The sequence below is a fragment of the Pinus tabuliformis genome, chromosome 3_2 (assembly GCF_031772625.1).
Source record: "Pinus tabuliformis cultivar Carrire ecotype Pingquan chromosome 3_2, CPIR1, whole genome shotgun sequence".
Taxonomy (NCBI): domain Eukaryota; kingdom Viridiplantae; phylum Streptophyta; class Pinopsida; order Pinales; family Pinaceae; genus Pinus; species Pinus tabuliformis.
In genome coordinates, this window is record NC_142302.1 from 697,211,459 (window position 1) to 697,239,107 (window position 27,649).

General features: G+C 34.6%; 1 protein-coding gene and 1 pseudogene across 1 annotated transcript; one reads left to right on the plus strand and one right to left on the minus strand.

The window, feature by feature from the left end:
- Positions 1-19,302: 19,302 nt before the first annotated feature.
- On the minus strand, positions 19,303-20,094 carry LOC149182533 (exocyst complex component EXO70A1-like). The gene has a single exon (XM_089414586.1). It carries the CDS (start codon positions 20,092-20,094, stop codon positions 19,303-19,305), a length of 792 nt encoding a protein of 263 aa, XP_089270712.1.
- Positions 20,095-26,270: 6,176 nt separating this feature from the next.
- On the plus strand, positions 26,271-27,336 carry LOC149182534 (uncharacterized; annotated as a pseudogene).
- Positions 27,337-27,649: the final 313 nt, after the last annotated feature.

The following is a 27,649-nucleotide window of genomic DNA, read 5'->3' on the forward strand; positions in this document are numbered from 1 at the left end:
CAAATAATTACAGCACACTCAAGGGTAATTAGAATTTATAATATTTAGCATGAGTCTGTAGTGCTCAACGTCAAGATACAAGAAGGAATAAACACAACACTAGGCTGAAACAATAATTCTAATTCAGACAGAGAAGAAAACTTGTGGTTATGATGGTTCCAGTCTAGAAAAAAGGAAGAATTGTTCCTCATGCTAGCCAAACAGAGATAGGAAAAATGCTCAGATCAGAGCTTTAGTATTTAAATGAGAATAGTAAATAAGAGAAAAAAAGTGAAAATCTCTGGCAGTATCCTTTCCTCGTATAATTTTATGCCAAACAAAATACATTCATGATAATAAATAAAATGAGAATGAGCTAGAGGTACTCCTCGTGATAGATGCAAATAGAATAGGGATAAACTTCAATTGCGAATAATTAAACAAAAACAAGATGTAATAATATTTCCAATTCACAACATTATGGAAATATAGAATAATTTCGTGACCATAACCATAAAGTGAGGTTCTATAGTAATGTTCAAAAATAAATTTTCTTCATTAAAAGAGACCATTCGCCTTGCTATAAGATGCATGTGTAAACACTAAATACAATAAAAAAACAAGAGAAAACTAAAACCCTTGAATAGGGGTTCAAGATATGTTAGGGATTTGAATCTGGTAGACAACTATAAGACTCATGTACTTTAACTTTTAAACAATAGGAAAACCCAGTAACAGTATCAAAATTTTATATTCCAATTCCCAATTTGTGGTAAGGCAACCCAGCGAGGAAGTTTCATGCAAAGGAACCGACCTAGAAGGAGCAAAATATTGTATCAGTACTCAGCGAGACATGGGAGTATTTACACTTGGTCTGGGAAAAAGGGTTGTGGGATAGCTATACCAGTCCAACCACATGAATGGTGAAATTAGTGGGTAGTAAAATTCCTAGATAAACATAAAAGTAATTAAACCCATAATATCAACAAAATTAGGAAGGACAATATCAGCTATATGATGGTTGTAGTTGAATCTGCACAACAAAAGGAGCAGGGAAAACCCGAACATGAATAGTAAGAATGTGGGTGATCTTACGAGTTAATTAACAAGCAAGCCATGGATAATGAAGCGGAAAATATTACCAGGAATACTCGGTATCGAGAGAATTTTCATATTGGTTACCAGGACCCCACATTGATCCATAGGTCACTTGTATACCAATCCTGTGCATAGGTAAAGGGTGAATTAGAACCATATTGAGAATAATACGTAAGCATAGAACCCTAGAAGTTAGAGAAATAGTCTACCTAGTTGAGGGAGGATGACTTGTAGAACCTCTTTGCTCCAACTGCTGCCTCCACTCTGGTATTGAAAAAAAAGGCATAAATGATGGGCCGGGTGAGTCACTGGGCTTCCTGATAAATTCAACATCGCCACTGGGTATGGCTGCATATCTTATACTCAACAGCAGGTAGTGGCGACATTAGAGGTATCCTGAGGGAGAAACAAAACATGGGCACAGTGTAGGGTTGTAGAGTGCTCTGCTCTAGCGGCAGAGAGAGAAGCCAAAATAGTGAATAAAAAACATGATGAAAGGTTAGGGTTTATCCAAACCACTGTATGCCCTTGATGAGGGATAGGGGATCTGGGCCATCAAATTCCCATCACATCAATATTAGTGGATTCCACTTGCCTTAGTACCTATTCACGTGGTTCAAGACATGTTGAGCGAGCTGATAGGAGGTGGGGTGTAAGAGTTTAATATTTATAATGATGAACAAGAATTAAAGATAGGCATGCTTTGTATTAACATACCAGTCGGTAGGACTTCTAATATGCGCCATTGATTCCAAGTAATATGTTATTCATAATATTTGTCGTCATGTGTACCTATGATAAGACCTACACTAATCAATAAATAGAAATTTTGTGAAATGGGTCTAATAAACAATACATCTGAAATTTGAAATTAAGCGTTTGAGGTGTAGGGTCATGTTCAATTAAGAAATGATGTAGTTATCACTCCAATGTAGAAAAGAACCAAGTAAAAGTAATATAGATTATGAATATAGCTTAACAAGAGGTGGATAGTAACAAATTAAAACTTTAAATTTAATGCTAGACTCTAAATATAATGATGCCATGATTACCACAAGAATGAATGCTAAGGTAGTGCGAGATGCAAACATACCATGCCATGATTAATGACAAGGTAAAAAGAATAAAAGAAAACACCCATGGAATCAAATAGGTAATGCACCTCCAATAATGGTATAGTTAGGAAGTACAATACATACATTATTAAAAAAAATGGATGTGTGTATGTTGAAGTGTTCTTGTAGGTTTGGTATCTGAAAAATAGTATCATAGCAACAGTTATTGTACTGGGCTTGAGAAAAAGGCACCACCATAGTTACAGAATGAGCAGGGGTTGTAGTAAATGTAACTTATTGATATTAGTTGGTATGTTTTGTAGGTTGTTGAGCTAAAGCAGAGGGTTGTACAATAATGGATAACTCTCCCTGATTTATTACTCATGGGGAAGACTTGTATGTTGAGTTGGGGGAAATTAGCACTCCATTACCTTCTCATCTCATGGATATGGTAAGTAGTCTGCAACATAAATTAGCACAACTTCGAAGTAGCAATGAGCCTACTGGACAGTGAACCACAAGAAATCTAATTTTTTGAAGTTGTTGTAGTCTTTATTTTGTATGTATCTAGAGGCCAACAAACCAAATCTATGTGAGGCCATTTGTGCTCATTTGGAAAACTTCTCATGATGTAATTCTTGTGTGAATTAATAGAAAATGTTGACTTACAAAAAAAATGGAATATACATGTGCAACTATATTCATTATTATAATTTTAATAAAATTAAAACAAACAATATTCCTATCTATAGATGTAAAATCTATATAAACATAAACCACATTATTAAGAACTAGTATAAACTCATTTAAATCTAGATCTACTAATTCGAGAGCTGAATCAAATTTCTCAAGGTGCATTCTTTCTTAAATTTTTTCTTTCAAAATGTAGTTTGTATATTGAGGGACTTGATCATTTCTTACTCTAAGTAGATATAGAATTAAGATAGATCTATGCTTATATAATATACATAATTGATATTGAAATATTTTACTTCATAGACACACTAAAATATTAATTCATATAGTAAACATTAAATTATTTTTTTATTAATATATTTTTAAATGCCTGTATCTCTTCTAGTACAAAATATTTCATTTTCTATATATACTTGACATTTCTTTACCTATATACTCCTGATATTGAGGTACCTTATGTGAAATATTTTACTTAACCTTGAAAATGTTTGTTTATTGAATTATTATTTAAATATAACATATCAAATTCATCATATTAAAATTTGTGCAAATTAATCCTTTTTAAAATTTCCAATTTTGTTTTACTTTTAATCACCTATATATATACATATATATTAAAATTGTTTTATTTAAGCAACATAACCAATATTAAAATATTTGTTTCTTATTTTACTTCTTTATAATGACAAAACATTAAAATATATTAGCTTAACCATATAAATTAAATAGTTGGTAATGTGAATAGGCACCCATCCATGATACACACCAATAAAATCATCAAAAAATAACTAAATTGTAAATTTTATTATTATTATTATTATTATTATTATTAAATGGAGCAAGAGAGGCCCTCACAACCTAGTACGTGGGATATAATGAAGTGTTTGTAAATGATTAAAACATTTAAATGTGGGTAAATGAATATAAATATTTAAATGTTAGCTTTCAGAATAAGGGGGAGATGTTGTAGTGTTAGTAAATGAGCAACATTAAATATTGGCTCAATATCAAACAAATGTTGTAGTGTCTATAAAATAAAGCATTACATCAAATAGTAATAATATTAGCTACCTCTAGTAGAATAGAAGGTCATGGGGTGTACTGTTAAGTCATTCCATGATGTGAAAGTCATTGTTGGAACGTCTTAGGACAAAAATCAAGTCATGTTAAAGGCTGAAAAGTCTTTGGACAAAAATCCAGTCATGTTAAGCACTGATGTGACCCATGTAATCTCATAATATATTATTAATAAAAATATAAAAAATTAGTAAAGATAATTAAAAATAATACCATAAATATTAAATACAATGGGTTAACTATATAAATTGAAAGAATAATCTGTATATTAACCATTATATTTTGGTACGTTATATTTATATACATGAAAATCAAATCTTCAAGTATATATATGTAATATATATATATATATATAATCTGTGCTTTTAAAAAACATCTGAAACTAAAATGGGTTTAAAATTGATATTCACATGAGGAATCATAATAAACTCCATCATAAAAGACAACTCGATCAATAGCTACTCCAGCTGAAATTCAGGTGCAAGATCATATTGAACTCGACCATAGATGGTTGCTCCATCCGTCTGTCTGAACGGCAGTTTGGTAAGGAGAAGTCCTCGTAAAACTAAAAGTGAGTGCGTTTTGATGTTCTTCAATTCCAACTAACATTACTATGAAACGTCTCGATACCCAGATTCCTCGGATTCGCTGTTGCACATAGAGAAGCGAGCATACGTCAACGGTTGGTGAGGTTTGGATTCTCCCCAACGGAAAATATTTGATACTTCTGGTACAAGTAGGCTTTTCCAGGCAAGGTCACTTTCGGCGATGAAGGACAGCAATTAGATTTTGATTGTTAATGAGGACAGCTAGGTTGTATCTCCCGAGGTTTGGAGCCGCGCCACTGGAATTCTCTATAATTAATCTGAGCCGAAATGGGCTAGCAACATTGTCATTGCCTCGTGGTCTGACATTGTCTGTGGTTGTCTCCATCATGACTAACATTTCCTGCAGTCATGTCAACCCTACGATCACATTACACTCATCCGCAATTTTTTCTACACGACATCGCTCAACTCCTCTCCAACATCGTTCCCTTAATGAAGAAGTCACACAGAAAAACTCAAGTGGTACTTAATGCACTGGTGAAAATCCACACAAATAGGCTACACACGGAACTCTACGATGCCGCAATTCCCATCGCAACTTGTGGTTTCCACGCACTCTCTAGCATCCAAAATCAAGAACATTGTAGCAGGGGTCTTTAGCTCGAATTTTAAAGATTACAAATAGTTGATAGATAAATGTAGTACTGCAAATACTTCTATTCTCCATTTATTTGGGCCCTTTTAAGAGGAAGTCGCCAAGTACAATTCTAATAACAAATTAGAAAATTCATAAAACTACGTTCCCAATTAATTAATCAAGTAATATTACATCTATGAATATATATGTGTCTTTAACTACTTAGTATCTCTAAATTCATGTTTACCATAATAAAATTACCATGAAAATTATCTGTAACACCCCTGGTCTTGTAAATCATTGTATTTTACATTTCTTTTCTTACTATGTAAAACTTGGTTGTCGTGTAAATAATTGTCTTCTACATTTCTTTTGTTACTATATAAAATTTGGTAATTCGGTCTCGTTTAGGTGGTGAATGAATTTAAATATTAAATATGTAGTTATTATTAATTAATAATAAAATTTTAGATTGGTCAAAGAAAAGATTTCAAAAGACGTTAAAAAAAAAAAAAAAACAAAACAAAAGCTTGAGTTTCTAGACTGTTAGCGAGTGTTCCTTCCGAGGGATACTAAAAGAAAAAATCTCTTTCCCACAAGTTGCTAAGAGAGGAAATAAGAGGAAAATGAAGAGAAATTGACAGGACGCTGACAAGAAGCAATTATACTGCACTTCCTTGTAAAGGAAAAAATTGTGGACTCGAATGGTCGTCTTGAGGTCCTGGAATAATTGTTGTCTAAGGCTGTTTTCGAAACCAAAAGGCTCGAGGGAGCCCTGGACGTTATTGTCGGTCTCACAGGTTAGGTGGATAAAAGAAGTCTTTTATGCTATTTTTTTTATAGAGATAACCAGACAAATAAGTATAGTGTTAATAGAAATGCTATCAATTTGATTTACTAAATGCTTAAGTAGAAAAAATTTGGGACTCTGAGTAAATAAAAAAAAATTCTTGTTGAGTTTCTTGTCCATACTAGAAATTTTATTACTCTGGATAGTCACATCAATTGAGGATTAACAGAGTAAATAGGCATTGTGGAAAGAAAATATTTGAAATATGTATCCTTATATTGTATATAAATTTGTATGAATCTTATGCATGACATAAATCTCTTTGGGTAGTGGTATGTTGGATTAATATTTTCTGTGTAGACTATTTGAGCACAATGTGTAGGTGAAAGAAAAACAAGAGTCGACCCTAGCCTAGTACTGAAAACAGATTGTGATATCTTCTATTCGTAAGTAAAAGAAATTTCCCATATATATTTTGTGTGTGAGCATATGGCACCAAATGGGTTATTATCCAGTAAGAAAATTAAAGAAAGTACTGGGTAAATTCAAATAGTGTGAACATATATAACAATGCAGGAATAGGTTAGTTAACCTTGTGAGCACGAGGGCCTTTTGGGAAAGTAGTCCTTCTACCTCGGTATGAAATAAAATCTTGGTCGCTGGAAGTCACACCCCTGTTGGTATTGTGGGTAACCATTAACAACAAATTCCACGAACCAACATCAACTATGTTCAAATAAAAGAAGACGTTGAATATAGCATGTAGCATAAGCCTAAAAATAATAAATTCATAGAGCTGAACAATAATGGGATGCATGGTAAACAATGGATGCTACAAGAACCTTATTTTAGATCATGTAGTGGTATCAAGATGACATATAAATTAACTTTAATTTTAATATACAAAATAGCCACCACACCAGATGAAAATTTAATGTAATAACCTCGTTTGAGGAGTAACAACAACATACTATAAACATAACGACTTTTGATAATTGTCGGAATATTAAACAATAATGTTACCAAAGAAATAAGTTACAAGAACAAGTAAGCCAAGCGGGAGAACCTCTGTAATAATTCAAATGAAGACAAGATATTGTTTACAAAAGAGACCCCAGTCTGTACGTAAAACACTCTGCCACATGTTCTCTTAAAAAACTCTTAAATGTTGCTCAAACTTAAGAATTCGATACAAAATTATAGAGACAACTTCAACCATATGTTCAAGACAAAAAAGGATTAACAGGACAACCCTAGCTCGTGACTTCAGATAACTGGACTTTTCGGGAATCGATAAAAACCTAATACAATAGCAACCATTTTAAAATAAGCCTCGGAACCTTGAAGATTGACTCCAAAATCTGCGAGGATAAACTCAGAGAATAATAACATACCACAAGTCTTGTACCTATAAAAAAGAAAAATAATCATTGGATATATAGCTAAGATAAACTTGCAAAAGTTGTCCATGTGAAACATGCAAATATCCTTGAAAATCTCTCGTGAAATAAAGGACTTGACTCAAAATATAGCAATGTGAACATACCATTACCTTGAATAATTACTTAAAGGCTTGTCAAAGATGACAACCATTGCACTATGGTAAAGAGTAAATTGATTAGAACCTAGGGTGAGAGGGTTTTCTTAAAACCTCGCAAGAAAACTGAATAACAACAATTCAGAGCAATTCTCTCGCTTGAAAATGTGACGATGGTCTCATGGTCTCATACCAAATGTCCCAAACCTAAATTACAACCCTCCATGGAACCTGGGTTTGTTAGTAGAAATAATAGCACTGTAACAGAGGATCTAAGAAAGAAAACGGCACCACGAAGACTCTGGGTAAATGAAATTGTGAATCTTTAACTGAACTGAAGGACAACGACCCGAGTTTAAGCTCGCAACACTATGGCGTAACATTTGTAGAGGAAAAACATTAGGAGGCATAATGGCAGTGCGAGTGAGGAGCTGGCGTAAGGGAAAGTTACCATTAACTATCGCTCTACAACCTAAGTCGTTCGATGAAAACCCTGGCATGCAGATGGTGTAGATTAACACACCTCTAAAGCACCAATCACCTCGTTTTTTATGAAACATTGTCTCTGGAGAGCTCTTAACTCTTCCAGGGTAACTATTGACTCGAGACAAGAAACCTAGGGTACCAGATCATAGGCTATACCACGTACGGTTATATTTAATCGCAGTGAAAACCATAATATAGGTACATGTATGAAGGGTGGGGCCATATAAATAATCAACATATCAATAATTATTAAGTGAATGATTCCATAAGTTATAACTCCATTTAGTATCCCAATATGAATCATCAATTTTTGTGTATAGGTAAACAATTTTTTCTATGGTATGGGTAAAATGTATGGTTTTGTTATAGGGACGGTTACAAGGTTCTAATATTGTGGTTTATTTTGGAAAATGATTAATAAATACTTATGTTGTCAACAAAGAGTGGAGGAATAATGTGGAGGGGAGATGGAAGTATAGCTACTTACAAAGTTAGCTAAGAGATATCGGTTTAATTGGATGGCAAGCACCAAAACTCCATTGCCATGTTGTTGGAAACTTTTCAACTATTAAGGACCGAAATGGCTAATCTGCATCCAGGTAATGATAGATTCAAGCGATATTAAGAAAATATATTAAAAAATATTTATGATCACGAGAATCATAGAAACTCTATACCCATCTCTGGAAATGAAGCTAGGTACGAGGAGAAAATACAAAGAGGTGAAAATGCTTCTAAAGGAAGTTACACCTAGAACTATGAAGGAGATAAAGGTGGGAATGAAGAGGAGTCTACTAATGTGTCAGACCACTAGAAAAGTAACAAGAAGAAGACAAAGTTAAAAGGGAGTTCAAAAAGATAAAGCCCCCAACTTTTCACAGAGAAATGGAGGAAGCAACTGAGGCATGGCTGATTAACATTAACAGATACTTCCAAATTTATGAATATGATGACAACCTAAAGGCAGGGGGTGACTTGGGGAGACTTTGAGAAATACTTTAAGGAGAAGTATTTAACTGAGCTATTTTACGATGATAAGGAAAAAGAATTCCAGGACCTTCGATTGGGAAAACTCTATATGGACGAGTTTGTCACCAAATTCACATCTCTGTTGAGGTATGTACCTTACATTTAGGAGGAGAACACCATCCAGTGTTTCATGAGCAGTATACCAGCGTTCATGAAAGAATGATTAGAATTTGATAACCCCAAAACCATAAAAGAGGCTATTCGAAAAGCGTGAATCATTTATCAATAGATGAAGTCGAAGGGAGAATGCAGTAACAGTTGGGCTCGTAAGAAAATACAAAACAATTCCCAGAACATTTAAAATATGAAAACTAGAGGCACCAGAAGTCTGCACAAAAATCAATACAACAAAACTCCTGGAAGGAATCAACAAAAATTTAAATCACAATGGGAATCAAAACAAGTGGAATTCTCCACTAAACCTGACTTCAATTAATAGGAGAAATGCCCATTACAGTTTTGGGGTTATGGGGAGTCTCATTATTACAAAAACTGCCATCACCGCACCAGGACCAAATAGACTGTTGACATTCAAGAGGCCTCCACAATTGGTGAAGTGGTACACAACATTCCAAAGTTAAATGCAACCTTGGATGATCATCAAGTTGAATACCAACCCTCTATGATCGAGCTTGAAGGTAAGATATATAAACATGTTGTGTTCATTTGTATAGACCGAGGAGACAAATTAAGTTATGTCAGCCCTAAGATCATTGAAAAGTGTCATTTACAAACCTGTAAATTTAAGAACCCCTAGTTAGTGCAACTGCCCAGGGGGAAAAAGAAGGGTGACAACTAAAATAGATGACTACCCTGTTGAAATAGCAGATCAAAAAATTAATGTAAATATGAATGTCTTACCTTTGGGGTCTTATGATGTTTTAATTGAAATGGATTGGTTGGAAAAACATTGATCGTTAGTGAACTATAAGGACAGAACCGTTAGTTACCACAATAAAGAGGGTGTAAGACAGGAAATTTAAGGGGTCAAAAGACCAATAAAACTATGACCAATTACCACCTCCCAGTTAGGTAAATGCATTAGGAAGGGATGTCCAATTTATGCAGTGCAAGTGGGTTTTACTAATTCTTAAAATAAGACAACCTCTTTAGAAAGCTTAACAATCATTCTATATTTTTCCAATGTGTTTCCGAAAGAAATTCCATGGCTACCTCCTAAGAGATATATTAATTTCACCATAGAATTACTTCTAGGGGCTACACCTGTATCAAAAAATCCTTACTGAATGAGTATTCCTGAATTAATTGAGCTTAAAATGAAATGGAAAGAATTACTCGACAAGGGCTACATCTACCCAAGTGTGTCCCCGTGGGGAGAGCCTGTCTTGTTTGTTAGGAAAAAAGATGGTAATCTGAGACTATGCATTGATTACTAGAAACTTAACAAGTTGAAAATTAAGAATAAGTATCCCTTGCCCAAAATCGATGATTTATTCGATCTGATCAAAGGAGCTATAGTAGTTTCTAAGATATAGTTGTGGTCGAGGTACCATCAGATAAGGGTGAGGGAGGAGGACATTCCTATAACCGCTTTTTAAACCCATTATTGCCATTATGAATTTTTGGTTTAGCCCTTTAGCCTTACCAACACTCTAGCAACATTTATGAGTCTTATGAACATTTTTATTTCATCCCTATATTGATAAGTTTATCATAATATTTATTGATGGCATTCTTCTATACTCAAATAATTTAGAGGAACACAAAAAGAATTTGAAAATAGTTTAGCAAACATTACGGGAACATCAATTGTATGTTGAATATAGTAAGTGTGATTTCTACAAAGATCATATTCAATATTTAGGACATATCATCTCTGCAAAATGGATAGATATTGATATGGAGAAAATCGAAACTCTTATGGAATGGCCTATTCCCATCAATTTTGTTGACATATGATATTTCATGGGTTTAGCAGGACATTACTGCCATTTTATTGAAGGATTCTCCGGAATAGCTTACCCTATTACCTACTTGCAAAGGAAAGGAAAATATTTCAAGTGGATTGTAAATTGTCAATGTAGTTTTTAGTTACTAAAATATTTATTAACCACAACTCCAGTGTTAAAAATGGCAGACCCTAATAAGGAGTTCATTGTTTGCATTGACGCATGTGAAGGAGTGGAGGGGGTACTAATGCAAGAAGTTAAATTTATTGCATATGAATCCTAGAAAATAAAGGAACATGAGCAAAGATATTTTGCTTATGACTTAGAATTAACCGTAGTTGTACATGATGTAAATGTGTGGAGACATTATTTTCTGGGAAAGTGATGTCTGTTAATGACCGAACATAGCAACCTAACTAGTTTCTTTAAAAAAAAAAAATCTTAATGCATGACAAGGCAGGTGGAACACCTTTTTGAGTTAATTTGATTTTGACATTAAGCACCTAAAATGGAAAGAAAATCAACTAATGGACACATTGAGTATGAAGTTGCATCACGTATATGAAATCTTGTACATTCAAGCTGAATTTAGTTTTTCGTACTTGATTAAAGAAGTTGCAGATAAAGATCCACAATATTTATTTTTATAAACCAAATAAGCAAATAGTTCATGACAACAGACCAATTATGGCATAAATAAGGACAATTTATTGATTCTTAAAGGTAGAATATATGTTCAAAATCAGGTGGTTGTTAGATAATTAATAGTGGACGAATTTCATAAGATACGCTATGCTGCCCATCGCGGGTATAAAAAACAATTCTCTGCTCTTAAGAAAATTTTTTTTTCAGCCTTGAATGAGGAGAGCTATCATGGAATACTTGGCCAAATGTTTGTAGTTTCAGCAAGTTAAGGTTAAACACCAACATCCAACTGGATTTCTTCACCCGCTACCCATTCTAGAATGGAAATGGGAGGTAATTTTTCTAGATTTTATCACTGGTTTTCCTAAAACTAAGAGGAGGAATGATTCAATCATGGTTGTAGTAGAGAAGTTAAGTAAAGTATCCCATTTTATCCATGTCCAATCAACGTACACAACTATACAAATTGAAAACATATTTATGTTCAATTTTTTTAGATTGTATGGAATTCCCAAAGTTATGATTTCTGACATAGATGTGAAATTCACATCATCCTTTCGGAAAAAGCTTTTTATCAGTGTGGGAACTAAAGTTCAGTTAAACATTACATATCATTTGCAGATCGACAGACAAACAGAGAGAGTGAAGCAAGTGTTGGAAGATATGTTACGAATATACGTAATGTAGCAACCAAACAAATGGGAAGAGTACCTCCACTTAGGGGAATTTGCATATAATAACAGTTACCATGAGTCACTGAAAATGAGCCCCTTTTAAGTGTTATATAGAAGGAGGTGCAAAACACCCATTAACTAGAGTACCCCAAAGATCAACTAATGTTTGGGCCTAAGATGTTCGTAGATATGGATATAACTATAGAAAATGTCTAATAAAATTTGAAATCCACTCAAGATAGATAGAAGATATACGCAGACAAGAAAGTGACTTTTAAGGAATTTCAGATATGGGACCATGTGTATGTTTGAGTGACACCCAAAAAGAGCACTTTAGAGTGGAAAGGATGTGTGAAGCTGGCCCCACAATACTATGGACCCTTCCAAATTTTTGAAAGGGTTGGACCTGTTGCATACCGGCCTGCATTACCCAACCTTATGTGAGTCCATAATGTGTTTCACCTAAGTTTATTAAAAAAATATGTATATGACTCTAGGAAAACATTTAACTAGAAAGAGGTGTGTGTAAAAGTGTTGATAAATATTTTTTATCTTTCTCTTAATAGTTGAATATGGTTATGAAATATTTGGAAATTTTAATATTTTGCGATATTGGAATAGGTAGAACCGGATGAAGAATTATTGGTAGAGTCTTTACGCAATCTCAGTCAGAGAGAAAGAACACTACCGAAGCGAGCTATCACCAAGATTAAAGTGCAATGGATGCACTTTAACTTGAAATAGACCACATGGGAGTATTAAATCCTAATGTGGGAATCATATCCTAGTCTGTTCCAAGGGCACGAATAAACACCAGGGATGGTGTTTCACTCATGGGGGTGGAATGTAATACCCCTGGTCCTATAAATAATTGCATTTTACATTTCTTTTGTTACGAATGTAATACCCCAGGGGAATGTAATACCCATGGTTCTGTAAATAATTGCATTTAACATTTCTATTGTTACTATGTAAAAATTGGTAATTTAGTCTGGTGAACGTGGTGAAATAATTTAAACGTGGTGAAAGAATTTAAAGATTAAATATGTAGTTATTATTAATTACTTTGAAATGCTAGATTGGTTGAAGAAAAGATGGGAAAAGACTTAAGAAAAAAACTTGAGTTTTTAGACAGTTACTTTCTTCCTAGGGAGATTAAAAGGAAAACTATCATATTGGAAAAACCACGAGTGGCTAAGAGACGAAATAAGAAGAAAAGAATGAGAAATTGACATGATGTAAGAAGCAATTATACTACACTGAGGTCTTCTTGTGGTGGTGGTAACTAGTGGAGACCCTTGTAAAGGAAGAAATTCTGGACCAGAGTGGAGGTCTTGAGGTCCTGGAATAATTGATGTCAGAGGATTCTCTGGAAAGAAAGAGGTTCATGGGGAGGCTTGGACGTTATTTCTAGTCTCACAGGTTGGGTGGATAAAAGAAGTCCCTTATGGTCTTATCTTTTGACAGAGCTAACTAGACAAATAATCATAGTGTTAGTAGAACTACACTTAATTTGATTTACTGGATTTTTACTTAGAAATAATAGTTTGTTGTTGATTTTCTTATCGGGGATGATTAAGAAAGTAAATAGAGATTGTTGAAAGAAAATATCTGAAAGACATCTCCTTATATTGTATATAAATTCTTACCATTGTTATGCATGACATAAATCTCTTTGGGTAGTGGTTTATCAAATTAATATTTTCTGTGTAGACTATCTAGTCAAAATTTGTAGGGAAAAGAAAAGCAAGAGTCGAACCTAACCGGTTACTAATAGGAGATTGTGAAGTCCTCTACAGGTAAGTAAAAGAAATTTCCATAGATAGTTTGTGTGTGATCACATGCGGTCAAATGTGTTATTTTCCAGTAAGAAAATTAAAGGTTGTACTACATAAATTTAAGTAGTGTGAATATATATAACAGTACGTGAATAGGTTAGTTAACCCTGCCAGCTCAAGGACCTCTGGGGAAAACAATGCTTCTTCCTCGGGATGAAATAAAAGTTTTGTGGCTAAAAGTCAGACCCATGTTGGTGTTGTGGGCAACCATTAAAAACAAATTCCACTAACCAACATCAACTATGTTCAAATAAAAGATTACTATGAATATAGCTTGTAGCATAAACCTACAACAAATAAATTCATAGAGCTACACAATAATGACATTTTTGGTAAACAATGGATGCTACAGTGAGCTTATTTTAGCTCAAACAATGATAGCAAGATGATATATAGATGAAATTGAATTTTAATATGGAAAAAGGCCATGACACATGATTAAAATTTAATCTAATAACCTTGTCTAAGGAGTAACAAAAACAAACTATAAACATAACCATTATTGATAATTGTCAGGATTTTAAGCAATAATGTTACGAGAGCAATAATTTACAAATAACAGCTAAGCCAAGCGGAAGAACCCCTGTATTTATTTAAATGAACAAAAGATGTTGTTTACAAAAGAGAACATAGTCGGTACGTAGAACTTTTTGCCAAACATTGACGAAAAGAACTCTTAAAAATTTTTGAAACTCAGGAATTCGATACAAACTTATAAAGACAATTTCAACCCTATGTTCAAGAAAAAACGAGATTAGTAGGACAACCCTAGCTCGTGACTTCAGATAACTGGAGTTGTTAAGAATCAATAAAAACCTAATACAATAGAAACCATTTTAAAAGAAGCCTCAGAACCCTGAGGATTGAGTCCAGAAGTCGTGAGGATAAACTCAGAAAATAATAATGAACCTCAATTCTCGTACCTCTAAGAAAACAAAAGAATCATGAGATATATAGCCAAGATAAACCTGCAAAAGTTAGCCATGTTTCACATGCAAAGATCCTTGGCAGTCTCTCACGAAATAAAGGACTGGACTTGAACTATAGCAGTTTGAAGACACCATTACCTTGATCAATTGTAGAAAGACCAGTCGCAAATGAAAACCTTGGCACTGTAGTAAAGAGTAAATTTATTAGAACCTCGGCGAGAGGGTTTTCCCAAAACCTCTGTAGAAAACTGAATAACAACAATATAGATTAATTCCCTTACCTGCAAATGTGAGGATGGTCCCATGCTCTCGAACAAACATTCTTGAGCCAAATTGCAGCCCTCCATGGCACTTGGGTGTGTCACTAGAAAGAATATCATTGTAACAAAGGCTCTAACAATGAAAATAGTACCACGAAGACTTCGGGTAATTGAAACAGTGAACCTTAACTAACCTGAAGGAGAGTGACCAGAGTTGAAGACGAGAAGACTGTGGCATAGTAGTTGCAGAGGAAAAACATCAATAGTCAGAATGGTAGTGCCGATGAGGTACTAGGGAAAGGGACAGTAACCATGAACTGCCCTTCTATAACCTAATCCATTCAATGAAAACCCTAGCTCGTGATTGGTGTAGATTAACGCACTTCTAAAGTACCAATCGCCTCATTTTCGATGAAATACTATCTCTAGAGAGTTCTTGACTCTTCTAAGGTGAACTATTGACAGAGGACAAGAAACTTGGGATACCATATCATAGGTTATACCACGTAGGGTTATATTTAGTTGTAGCGCAAACCATAATATAGTCACGTGTATTAAGAGTGGGACCATATAAATGATCAATATGTCAATCAATGTTAATTAGACAATTATGTAAGTTATAACTCCATTTGATATCCCATTATGAATCATCGCTTCCCATGTATAAGTAAACAATTCTTTTTTATATAGGTAAATTATATAATTTTTTTACAAAGACTATTACATTACTAGCATTTGCACCAGATGTTGCAAGGGAAACCCTGTAAGGCATAAAGTGCGGAAATCCATCATCCATGTAGTGTGTGCATTACGTCAATGACCTAAATATCAACATATCTATTCACTTTGTCTAAATGTTGTAAACAACCAGAATTATAGAAATATTCTTAAATGTGTACCAATATTTATAATCACACTCCCTATACCTTAATATTTTTGGTTGCAACTCCAGCTTTGGAAGTCTTGAGATTTACCACAGCTTCAATTCTTGCTTCTTCTCGCTGATATCTAAAATTTACAGACAACTTGAATGCTTGCAAATTTTGTTGTGAAAATTATAGATAAAAAATGTTAGCAATCTATTAATTTAGAAAAATCTTTGTCAGAGATAAAGGTCTTATCGTAAATAAATGTGTTTATGAATATATAGCATTGTAGGCTAGAGCTCATTTCATCTTTAAAAACTGGAAATTGAAACCAGAAAAAAAAGGAGAAAACATAAAGGAAATTTCACAGAATTGTAACACGATTTTTTAAATGCATTAACACTAAGATAATGATATGTTCTTTAAAAATGCGACCATGAAAATCGTTCTCTATTAACGCAAGCAAGAAATATTTAAATACCACTGTAAATTGCTTCGACATTTGTTGTGGTCTTTAACACTACATATAACTGGTAAATTTTATGTTCAAAATTTATCCATGTAGTGTGTGCATTATGTCAATGACCTAAATATCAACATATCTATTCACTTTTTCTAAATTTTGTAAACAACCAGAATTATAGAAATATTCTTGAATGTGTCCCAATATTTATAGGCACACTCGCTATACCTTAAGATTTTTGGTTGCAGCTTCAGCTTTGGAAATCTTGAGATTTACCAAAGCTTCAATTCTTGCTTCTTCTCGTTGATATCTGAAATTTACAGACAACTTGAATGCTCACAGATTTTGTTGTGAAAATTATAGATAACAAATGTTAGCAATCTATTAATTTAGGAAAATCTTTGTCAGAGATAAAGGTCTTATCGTAAATAAATGTGTTTATGAATACATAGCATTGTAGGCTAGAGCTCATTTCAACTCTAAAAACTGGAAATTGAAACCAGAAAAAAAGGAGAAAAAATAAAGGAAATTCCATAGAATTATAATACGATCTTTTCAATGCATTAACACTAAGCTAATGATATGTTCTTTAAAAATGGTCTAACTTACAGAGGAAATGGCATTTTTCACAATGTTTTTTCTGGTTAATTTTAATCAAAATTCAACAGATTTTTTAAATTTTGAGTTTAAATTGTTTAATCTGCATAATTCCAGTGCCCCATGGATTTTTCAGGGTGCTAAATCCATTTATGCATTCAAAAATGTAATTTAAACAACAAAAAATCTTGAATTTGTATTGCCAGATTTTGGTGAATTCTTGTGAAAAAGACCATTTCGTCTATAAGTTAAACTACACCAAAAACAAATTGTAGCGAAAATCTCCAAAACATAACCCTTGTTCTTTCTAATTTGTCTAAACACAACGTCGTTTCCTTGTGGGAGAGTCCATGTATTTTAATGCAGCACATAATAAAGCATTATAAGTTATAACCATGAGAAAAATTTATTGACCTATCATCGTTGGATACATATATTAAGGAAGTTGATTTACTTTGCAATGACTTTACAATCTAATAGATCGTAGACTTCCATTGTTAATAGATGCCTTAGGGTTTTGGGTAGTGAATTTTTTTCTTTTTACATTGGAGGAAAATGAGCTCTTAGCTTATCAAAAACAGTTTTAGATCAAGACCAAAAAGGTTGTTAGACATCTAAAGAAAATGAACACTTAGACTATCAAAAACAGTTTTAGATCAATATCAAAAAAGTTGTTTCAACCTAAATAGTATAAGCAAAAAATCTTATACCATATATTGTTATTGCCAATGCCACAACAATAAAGTCATATGCTTTCAAATAAACTCTAACCTTAATCACATACATTAACCAAATACTACCACTTATTGCAATTTCATTACACCTAAATTTAGCAAACCATATATTGATCATTCCCAAATTAAACATAAATTGTAGACAACACATAGGATACTTGTCTTGAGACTTGGGAGACCATTTTCTACATACTAGTTCCTTTTCCAATCTAAATCTACACTATACTGAGTTTTTCCAAACCATATGATGATCTATTCCCAAATTAAACATAAAATTTATAAACAACGAAGGTAAATGGAATTGCAACTTCTGGTGCTTTAAAAAAACTCTTAGTAGATTATGTAGGGGATTTCAAATCAATGTAGATACGTTTCCAAGAAAACATGAACATAATCCATTACGAAAGGGATAGAGGAGATTTTATGCTTATAACAACAAGATAAAATATCTTACTCTACGCCACAAGATACACAATAAATAAGTCATATCAAATAGATTACAATCTAATTTTGACATCATTTACACCAAGTGAGATGCCTTTTAATGCAACCACACTATACAATGATAACGCTAAGAACATATAACTAATTTGAATAGTTATTACTGTCCTGTGCAATGGAAGGCCAAGTTTTTAGTTGGATTCATCCCCACTGGTGATATTGCCTTTTAAAGGTATTTATGAATCAAGGCACATTGGCTTTGAGAGTTGGCACCATTTTGTGTAATGACAATTAATTAGTGCTGATCCTTGCACAATCAATAAAAGAATATCACAAATCCTCTCTTAAAAAAAACAGAGTGCAGTCACTTCTCATGTTACACAAATGTATTTACAATTGCGTGGCCCTCGACCTCTCAAGCCATAGTGACAATATGGCAAGGAGTTACTTTTCAGCCACTTCAAAATAAAGATTTAGCCCATAAGTTATGCTGTGATATTGGAATTTGGAAGCCCTCTCTCATAAGTTCTCCATGTATCCAGTTATTCCGTTTACAAGTATTCCATGTACTCAATTATCCCCTTTTTTGTCAAAATAACTTATAGTACATTGTAGCTTTGCAGCTTCTCTTAGCAGATTAGATAATTTGCAATACTCTTAGCTGGATAATGAAAACCTAATAACTTAGGGCCCACTAAAGACCATAAATGTCTACAATACTACATGCTTTGCACCAAATGTAATATCTGAATATTAATTTCCCAAGCACTCACATACGCTATATTAAAAGCTTGTAATTTGATAGATTGTGATGATAAAAAATCTGTAAGTAATTAGCAGAGACCTCCAAATTGACCAAAAAGAATAAGGGTGCCTAGTAATCATGCGGTTGTGTTTAAGCCTTGACCTTCCCGGCCTGGAATATCTACTTTATTTCAGTTGGACAATCCAGTCCTACTTGATCTTTGTGTAAAGAGATGTGATAACATAAACTCGAGTTGCTCTGGAGTGTATCACAAATGTTTGCTTTCACTGGTAGAATGATCAAGCAATATGCTAAAATTTTCAATGCAGTTCCTGTAAGTAGGAATTATAGCTTGCTCAATTTTCGTAAAGGTGCCCTCTCTGAGCTCCTCATCAGAGATCAACCAATTCTTGTGCTCTTCATATAACATCTCAAATGTAGAATTGAATGAGTGGATTATCTTCTTAAACAAATCCCTGGCTCCTCCTTTTCCACCACTGGACACAGCCAGTCCATCTCTGTTCAAAAGCTTCAACAAGGGAACCCATACTTCCTTTTCATAACCCAAAACATGTTGGTTAACCAATCTCTTCCTCTGCTTTAGCCATGCTTGACCCAATAGATTCCCTAGTTTGTTGTCTCTGGCTCTCTTGAATATATAGCAATAATTATTCATGAGGAATATGTGTGACAATCCAAATGCATTGTATCCCATGGCTCTGGTCTCCAAACTCAGCTCCAAAGAATCCATCACATGACTAAGAGCATCTACAAGGCTTGTGTTGTTCTCCATTCCCCAGACCATTTCCATAACCTCCTCATATTCAGTCAACATAAAATTGATATAATTCACAACGTAGCTTGTAAACTTTGGGGGAATCGCATCAACAAACAACCCTGAATCCTCCTCTACCTGTTTCCTAAAGTCCCATAGAACTTGACAAGCACTGTGCACCAAGTGCTTCTCCATTTCGCTCAACCAAAGCCTGATCTCTAGGCATCTAGGCCCTTCAAAAGCCACCCTGAAGTCCTCCTTCAATCTCTCCAATCCTTCAACCATGTCCAACTACTTGAACATGTTCTGAGGTTCTCTTTGGCTCAGGGCAACGACCTCTCCAAACTCTCTCAGCGATTTCATACTGCTTCCTAAAACCAATTTCTAAAAGAAATCTGTCCACAATTCAATATCAAATGTTTGAAAAATCCTGTTGCAGAGCTTCCTCTTAGAAGAAACCAAGACCTTCACTGTCTTCCTTAACACCTCCAACCATTCTGCCACATGGTCTTCTAGAGCAGTCCACTCAAGCTTATCAATAGATGATGAAGAATTATATCTCAGATAATCATTTTCCATGCTCTTAAAGCTCGCTCTCATGCTCTCAATCCTAATTGAACCTTAAATCTTCAAGCACCTTTTAGCTCTACCAAAGCTCTCCAATATCTCTGCAATCATTAACCGAAACAATTGGTTCAATATTTAGTCATTCTATGTTTCTTCAATAACATAAACATGGGAGCATGGCAGATGACTCACAATGCTCACACCTTTTTAAAACACTTTTTAGCTCTACCAAAGCTCTCCAAAATCTCTGCAATCATTAACCGAAATAATTGGTTCAACATTTAGTCATTCTATGTTTCTTCAATAACATACACATGGGAGCATGGCAGATGACTCACAATGCTCACACCTTTCTAGAACATTTATTGAAGGGGATTTGGCTTACTTATTTGTTTTATATTTCATTGTATATTTAGCAAATTAGAACATAAATTATGGACTAAACAGGAAAATTCCCAAGGACAGACAATTATTAGAAAATGGTTGTCGGCATTCTAATCCAAAGAATTGGAAATATTCCCCAAACTCATCAACTTTAAATGTTGCAAGCATGCCAAATTCATTATCTATCTTCAGTGCTTCATAAATGTCTCAAATATCAGCTCTAGATCATAATGATGAAGGTCAAGCAACTAAAACAGATGCTCTTTCCAGACTTCCTATTAGTGTGAGAACACGTGAAAATTTTCAGGAATTTTATGGCATTCCAAATGCCACTTTTAGCTCTGCCAAAGCTCTCGAAAATCTGTGCAATCATTAACCAAAACAATTGGTTCAACATTTATCCATTCTATGTTTTTTCAATAACATAAACATGGGAGCGTGGCAGATGACACACAATGCTCACACCTTTTTAGAACACTTTTTAGCTCTGCCAAAGCTCTCCAAAATCTCTGCAATCATTAACTGAAACAATTGGTTCAACGTTTAGTTATTCTATGTTTCTTCAATAACATAAACATGGGAGCATGGTAGATGACTCACAATGCTCACACCTTTTTAGAACATTGATTGAAGGGGATTTGGCTTACTTATTTTTTTTATATTTCATTGTATATTTAGCAAATTAAAACATAAATTATGGACTAAACAGGAAAATGACGAGGGACAGACAGTTCTTAGAAAATGGTTATTGGCATTCTAATCCAAAGTGTTCAAAACAATCCCCAAACTCGTCAAATTTAAATGTTGCAAGCGTACCAAATTCATTATCTGTCTTCAGTGCTTCAAAAATGTCTCAAATATCAGCTCTAGGTCATAATGATGAATGTCAAGCAACTAAAACAGATGCTCTTTCCGGACTTCCTATTAGTGTGAGAACACGTGAAAATTGTCAGGAACTTTATGGCATTCCAGATGCCACTAGAAGTGATGTTTGTGTCCAACACATGCCAGAAGGTCAAAAAAATTTGTCCATGTTAACTGCAAAAATAAAGATAGAAGAAACTCAGGATGACCCTATTCAACAAGAACTAAAGGAGAATATAGATATGGGGATTTGTTAAATATTTCAATGGGAAAGGACAAATATAACATGGAGGAAATGTGAAATCATAAACCAAACCAATCATTAGAAAGGAATATAACCTGCCACACATCCGTTGCTGGGTATCAGAATAGATCTAATGAACTCAATGTTGATGAAACTAAAATTTCTTTTATAGTAAAAATCAATCAGCTACAGAAAGGCATTGCTATACCGAGTTTTGCCTGACCACATGATGATTTATTCCCAAATTAAACATAAAATTTATAAACTACGAAGGTAAATGGAATTGCAACTTCTGGTGCTTTAAAAAAATTCTTAGTAGATTATGTAGGGGATTTCAAATCAATGTAGATACGTTTCCAAGAAAACATAAACATAATCCATTATGGAAGGGATAGAGGAGATTTTATGCTTGTAACAACAAGATAAAACATCTTACTCTAGGCCACAAGATACACAATAAATAAGTCATATCAAACAGATTACAATCTAATTTTGACATCTTTTACACCAAGTGAGATGACTTTTAATGCAACCACCCTATACAATGATAACGCTGAGAACATATAACTAGTTTAATAGTCATTATTGTCCTGTTCAATGCAAGGCCAAGTTTTTAGTTGGATTCATCCCCACTAGTGGTATGGCCTTTTAAACGTATTTATGAATCAAGGCTTGTTGGCCTTGAGAGTTGGTACCATTTTGTGTAATGAAAATTAATCAGTGTTGATCCTTCCACAGTCAATAAAAGAATATCACATATCCTCTCTTAAAAAAAACAGAGTGCAATGACTTCTCATGTTACACATTTACAATTGTGTGGCCCTCGACCTCTCAAGCCATAGTGAGAATATGACAAGGAGCTACTTTTGAGCAACTTCAAAATAAAGATTCAGCCCATAAGTTATGCTATGATATTGGAATCTGGAAGCCCTCTCTCATAAGTTCTCCATGTATCCAGTTATCCCATTTACAAGTATTCCATGTACTCAATTATCCCCTTTTTTTTGTCAAAATAACTTACAGTACATTGTAGCATTGCATCCACTCTTAGAAAATTGGATAATTTGTAATACTCTTAGCTGGATAATGAAAACCTAATAATTTAGGGCCCACTAAAGACCATAAATGCCTACAATACTACATGCTTTGCACCAAATGTAATATCTGAATATTAATTTCCCAAGAACTCACATACCCTATATTAAAAGCTTGTAATTTGATAGATTGTGATGATAAAAAATCTGTAAGTAATTAACAGAGACCTCCAAATTGACCAAAAAGAATAAGGGTGCCTAGTAATCATGCAGTTGTGTTTAAGCCTTGACCTTGCTAGCCTGGAATATCTACTTTATTTTAGTTGGACAATCCAGTCCTACTTGATCTCTGTGTAAATAGATGTGATAACATAAACTCGAGTTGCTATGGAGTGTATCTCAAATGTTTGCTTTCACTGGTAGAATGATCAAGCAATATGCTAGAATATTCAATGTAGTTCCTGTAAGCAGTAATTATAGCTTGCTCAATTTTCGTAAAGGTTCCCTCTCAGAGCTCTTCATCAGAGATCAACCAATTCTTGTCCTCTTCATATAACTTCTCAAATGCGGAATTGAATGAGCATATTCTCTGCTTAAACAAATCCCTGGCTCCTCCTTTTCCACCACTAGACACAACCAGTCCATCTCTGTTCAAAATCTTCACCAGGGGAATACATACTTCCTTTTCATAACCCAAAACATGTTGGTTAACCAATCTCTTCCTCTACTTTAGCCATGCCTCACCCAACAGATTCCCTAGTTTGTTGTCTCTAGCTCTCTTGAAGATATACCAATAATTATTCATGAGGAATATGTGTGACAATCCAGATGCATTGTATCCCATGGCTCTGGTCTCCAAACTCAACTCCAAAGAATCCATCACATGACTAACAACCTCTGCAAGGCTTGTGTTGCTCTCCATTCCTGAGACCATTGCCATAACCTCCTCATATTCAGTCAACATAAACTTGAGATAATTCATAATGTAGCTTGTAACCTTTGGTGGACTCCCATCAACAAACAACCCTGAATCCTCCTCCACCTATTTCCCAAAGTCCCATAGAACTTGACAAGCACTGTGCACCAAGTGCTTCTCCATTTTTCTCAACCGAAGCCTAATCTCCTGGAAACTAGGCCATTCAAAAACCACCCCGATGTCCTCCTTCAATCTCTCCAATCCTTCAACCATGTCCAACAAATTGAACAGCTTTTGAGGCTCTCTCTGGCTCAGGGCAACGGCCTCTCCAAACTCTATTAGTGCTTTCATACTGCTTCTTAAAACCAATTTCTGATAGAAATCTATCCACAATTCAATATCAAATGCCTGAAAAATCTTGTTGCAGAGCTTCCTCTCGGAAGAAACCAAGACCTTCACTGTCTTCCTTAACACCTCCAACCATTCTGCCACATGGTCTTCTACAGTAGTCCACTCAAGCTTGTCAATAGATGATGAAGAATTATATCTCAGATAATCAATTTCCATGCTCTTGAAGCTCACTCTCATGCTTTCAATCCTAATCGAACCATAAATCTTTAAGCACTTTTTAGCTCTACCAAAGCTCCCCAAAATATCTGCAATCATTAACTGAAACAATTGGTTCAACATTTAGGCATTCTATGTTTCTTCAATAAGATAAACATGGGAGCATGGCAGATGACTCGCAATGCTCACACCTTTTTAAAACACTTTTTAGCTCTGCCAAAGCTCTCCAAAATCTTTGCAATCATTAACTGAAACAATTGGTTCAACATTTAGTCCTTCTATTTTTCTTCAATAACATAAACATGGGAGCATGGCAGACGACTCACACCTTTTTAAAACATTGAAGGGATTTGGCTTACTTATTTGTTTTATATTTCATTGTATATTTAGCAAATTAGAACATAAATTATGGACTAAACAAGGAAAATGCCCAGGGACAGACAATTCTTAGAAAATGGTTGTCGGCATTCTAATCCAAAGAATTGGAAAGATTCCCCAAATTCGTCAACTTTAAATGTTGCAAGCATGCCAAATTCATTATCTATCTTCAGTGGTTCAGAAATGTCTCAAATATCAGCTCTAGATCATAATGATGAAGGTCAAGCAACTAAAATAGATGCTCTTTCCATACTTCCTGTTAGTATGAGAACACGTGAAAATTGTCAGGAACTTTATGGCATTCCAGATGCCACTTTTAGCTCTGCCAAAGCTCTCCAAAATATCTGCAATAATTAACCGAAACAATTGGTTCAACATTTAGTGATTCTATTTTTCTTCAATAACATAAACATAGGAGCATGGCAGATGACTCACGATTCTCACACCTTTTTAGAACACTTTTTAGCTCTGCCAAAGCTCTCCAAAATCTCTGCAGTCATTAAGCGAAACAATTGGTTCAACCTTTAGTCATTTTATGTTTCTTCAATAACATAAACATGGGAGCATGGCAGATGACTCACACTGATCACACCTTTATAAAACATTGATTGAAGGGGATTTGGCTTACTTATTTGTTTTATATTTCATTGTATATTTAACAAATTAAAACATAAATTATGGACTAAACAGGAAAATGCCGAGGGATAGACAATTCTTAGAAAATGGTTGTCGGCATTCTAATAATTGGAAAGAATCCCCAAACTCACCAACTTCAAATGTTGCAAGCATGCCAAATTCATTATCTGTCTTTAGTGCTTCAGAAATGTCTCAAATATTAGGTCTAGATCATAATGATGAAGGTCAAGCAACTAAAATAGATGCTCTTTTCAGACTTCCTATTAGTGTGAGAACACGTGAAAATTTTCAGGAACTTTATGTTATTCCAGATGCCACTAGAAGTGATGTTTGTGTCCAACACCTGCCAGAAGGTCAAAAAATTTTGTCTACGTTACTTGCAAAAATAAGGATAGAAGAAACTCATGATGACCCTATTCAACAAGAACTAAAGAAGAATATAGATATGGGGATTTGTTAAATATTTCAATGGGAAAGGACAAATATAACATGGAGGAAATGTGAAATAATAAACCAAACCAATCATCAGAAAGGAATATAACCTGCCACACATCCGTTGCTGAGTATCAGAACAGCTCTAATGAACTCAATGTTGATGAAACTCAAATTTCCTTTATAGTAAAAAGCAATCAGCTACAGAAAGGTATTTTGGTTCCTCCATCTTTTGAAGTTAGTTCTAATACATTCAATAATCCAGACAAAAGCCTGAAAAAAACTTCAATGAGCAGTGCTCTTTATATGTTTCTCCCAATACAAAATTATCATTCCCTGTTCAACAAAGGTAGTGAAACGATCCCTATGCCTGTGAATGCATTTGACCGCTGATAAGTACAATTCTTAACTTTAGAGAAGTATGAGTGAAAATTGTGACATGAGTGAGAAAGTATTTTGCTCTTATGGAATTGGAAACAATAAATCTTACCCAATATACTATATCTTCTTCAAGTTATTGAAGTTTTTTGAGTTGTCAGTTGTCAGGTCTCTATATGGCACAAGGTTACCCCTGGCGTAAAAATTGTAGATGAAAATTTGCAGGCGTCTTCAACAATACCCAACACGAATCTAAAGAAACATTTGGACAACAGCAATGGATTTCTCAAGGGCTTTTCTTCCTCTGGGGCAGATTCACCCACGACTCCTGCAGATTCAATCACAAAAACCATTTAGATGCAGCAGTCATCATCAGACGATTCATCTCTGACCTTATTTGATCCAGATCTCATTTCTACATCCAGGAAAGCCATGGATGAAATTTCCCCTAGAGATTCGACAGAGCCCGTTTTAGAGGTCTGTCATGGCAGCACGGGAAGTAAGAGCAAAGAAGACAAAAAGGGTACCCCAGGAAAATCTTTTAGGCTCCGATCTAGCAGCATTTAGGTGAGGGTGAATACTTTGCAGCAGATAATAGATGAGAGGTCGACCAAACGACCCCCCATATCCAAAAAATCCTCTATCAAAAACGCTAAGTTGAGGGCTCCCCCGGGGGAGAAGATAAGGTGGTTCTGTATTTCACGAGCTTGAGGGGAATAAGGAAAACATTTGAGGATTGTTTCATTGTGAAATTGATTCTTCGAGGCTTTAGGGTTTCGGTCAATGAACGGGATATTTCGATGCATTCCCCTTTTCGGTAGGAATTGCAGGATCTTTTGGGGAAGCCCATGTCGGTGCCTAGGTTGTTTATTGGGGGAAAATACATTGGTGGGGTTGAGGAAATTCAGCAACTGCATGAAATAGGGGAGTTAGCTAAGTATCTGGAATGCTTCCCAGTGCAGGCTCATTCTAAACCCTGTGATGGTTGCGGTGACGTGAGGTTCATTCCTTGCCAAAACTGCGACGACAGCCGCAAGATTTTTATAGAAGAGGAAGGTCAGGGCCTTTTCATCAGTTGCTAGTAGTGTAATGAAAACAGACTCATCAGGTGCCCTGTGTGCTACTGAGGTTTTTGTGAAAACTTGAACAAGCTGCAAATATGAGAAAGAATGGTGCAGAGTTACCATGTCGCCAAGGTATGGTGGTATTGAACCAGACAACAAATTATGTGAGATAAATTAGAATGGTGCCTCAGTTTTACAGATGCCCCTTGCTATAGAGAAACTTCGATGCCCAGATGGTGCTGGAAAAATGGAGTATGAACACGGGTCAATAAACCACAACTGTTTTGCAACTATTTCAAATATCGTGAACAGTTCCAACCACTCAACTACCTTCCCTTCCCTTGATCGAACGATTAACAATCCTCTAATCATCTAA

Bases quoted from the DNA above. Each gene is read 5' to 3' on its own strand.
- LOC149182533 (XM_089414586.1), bottom strand. From the start codon at position 20,094: ATGGTTGAAGGATTGGAGAGATTGAAGGAGGACTTCAGGGTGGCTTTT.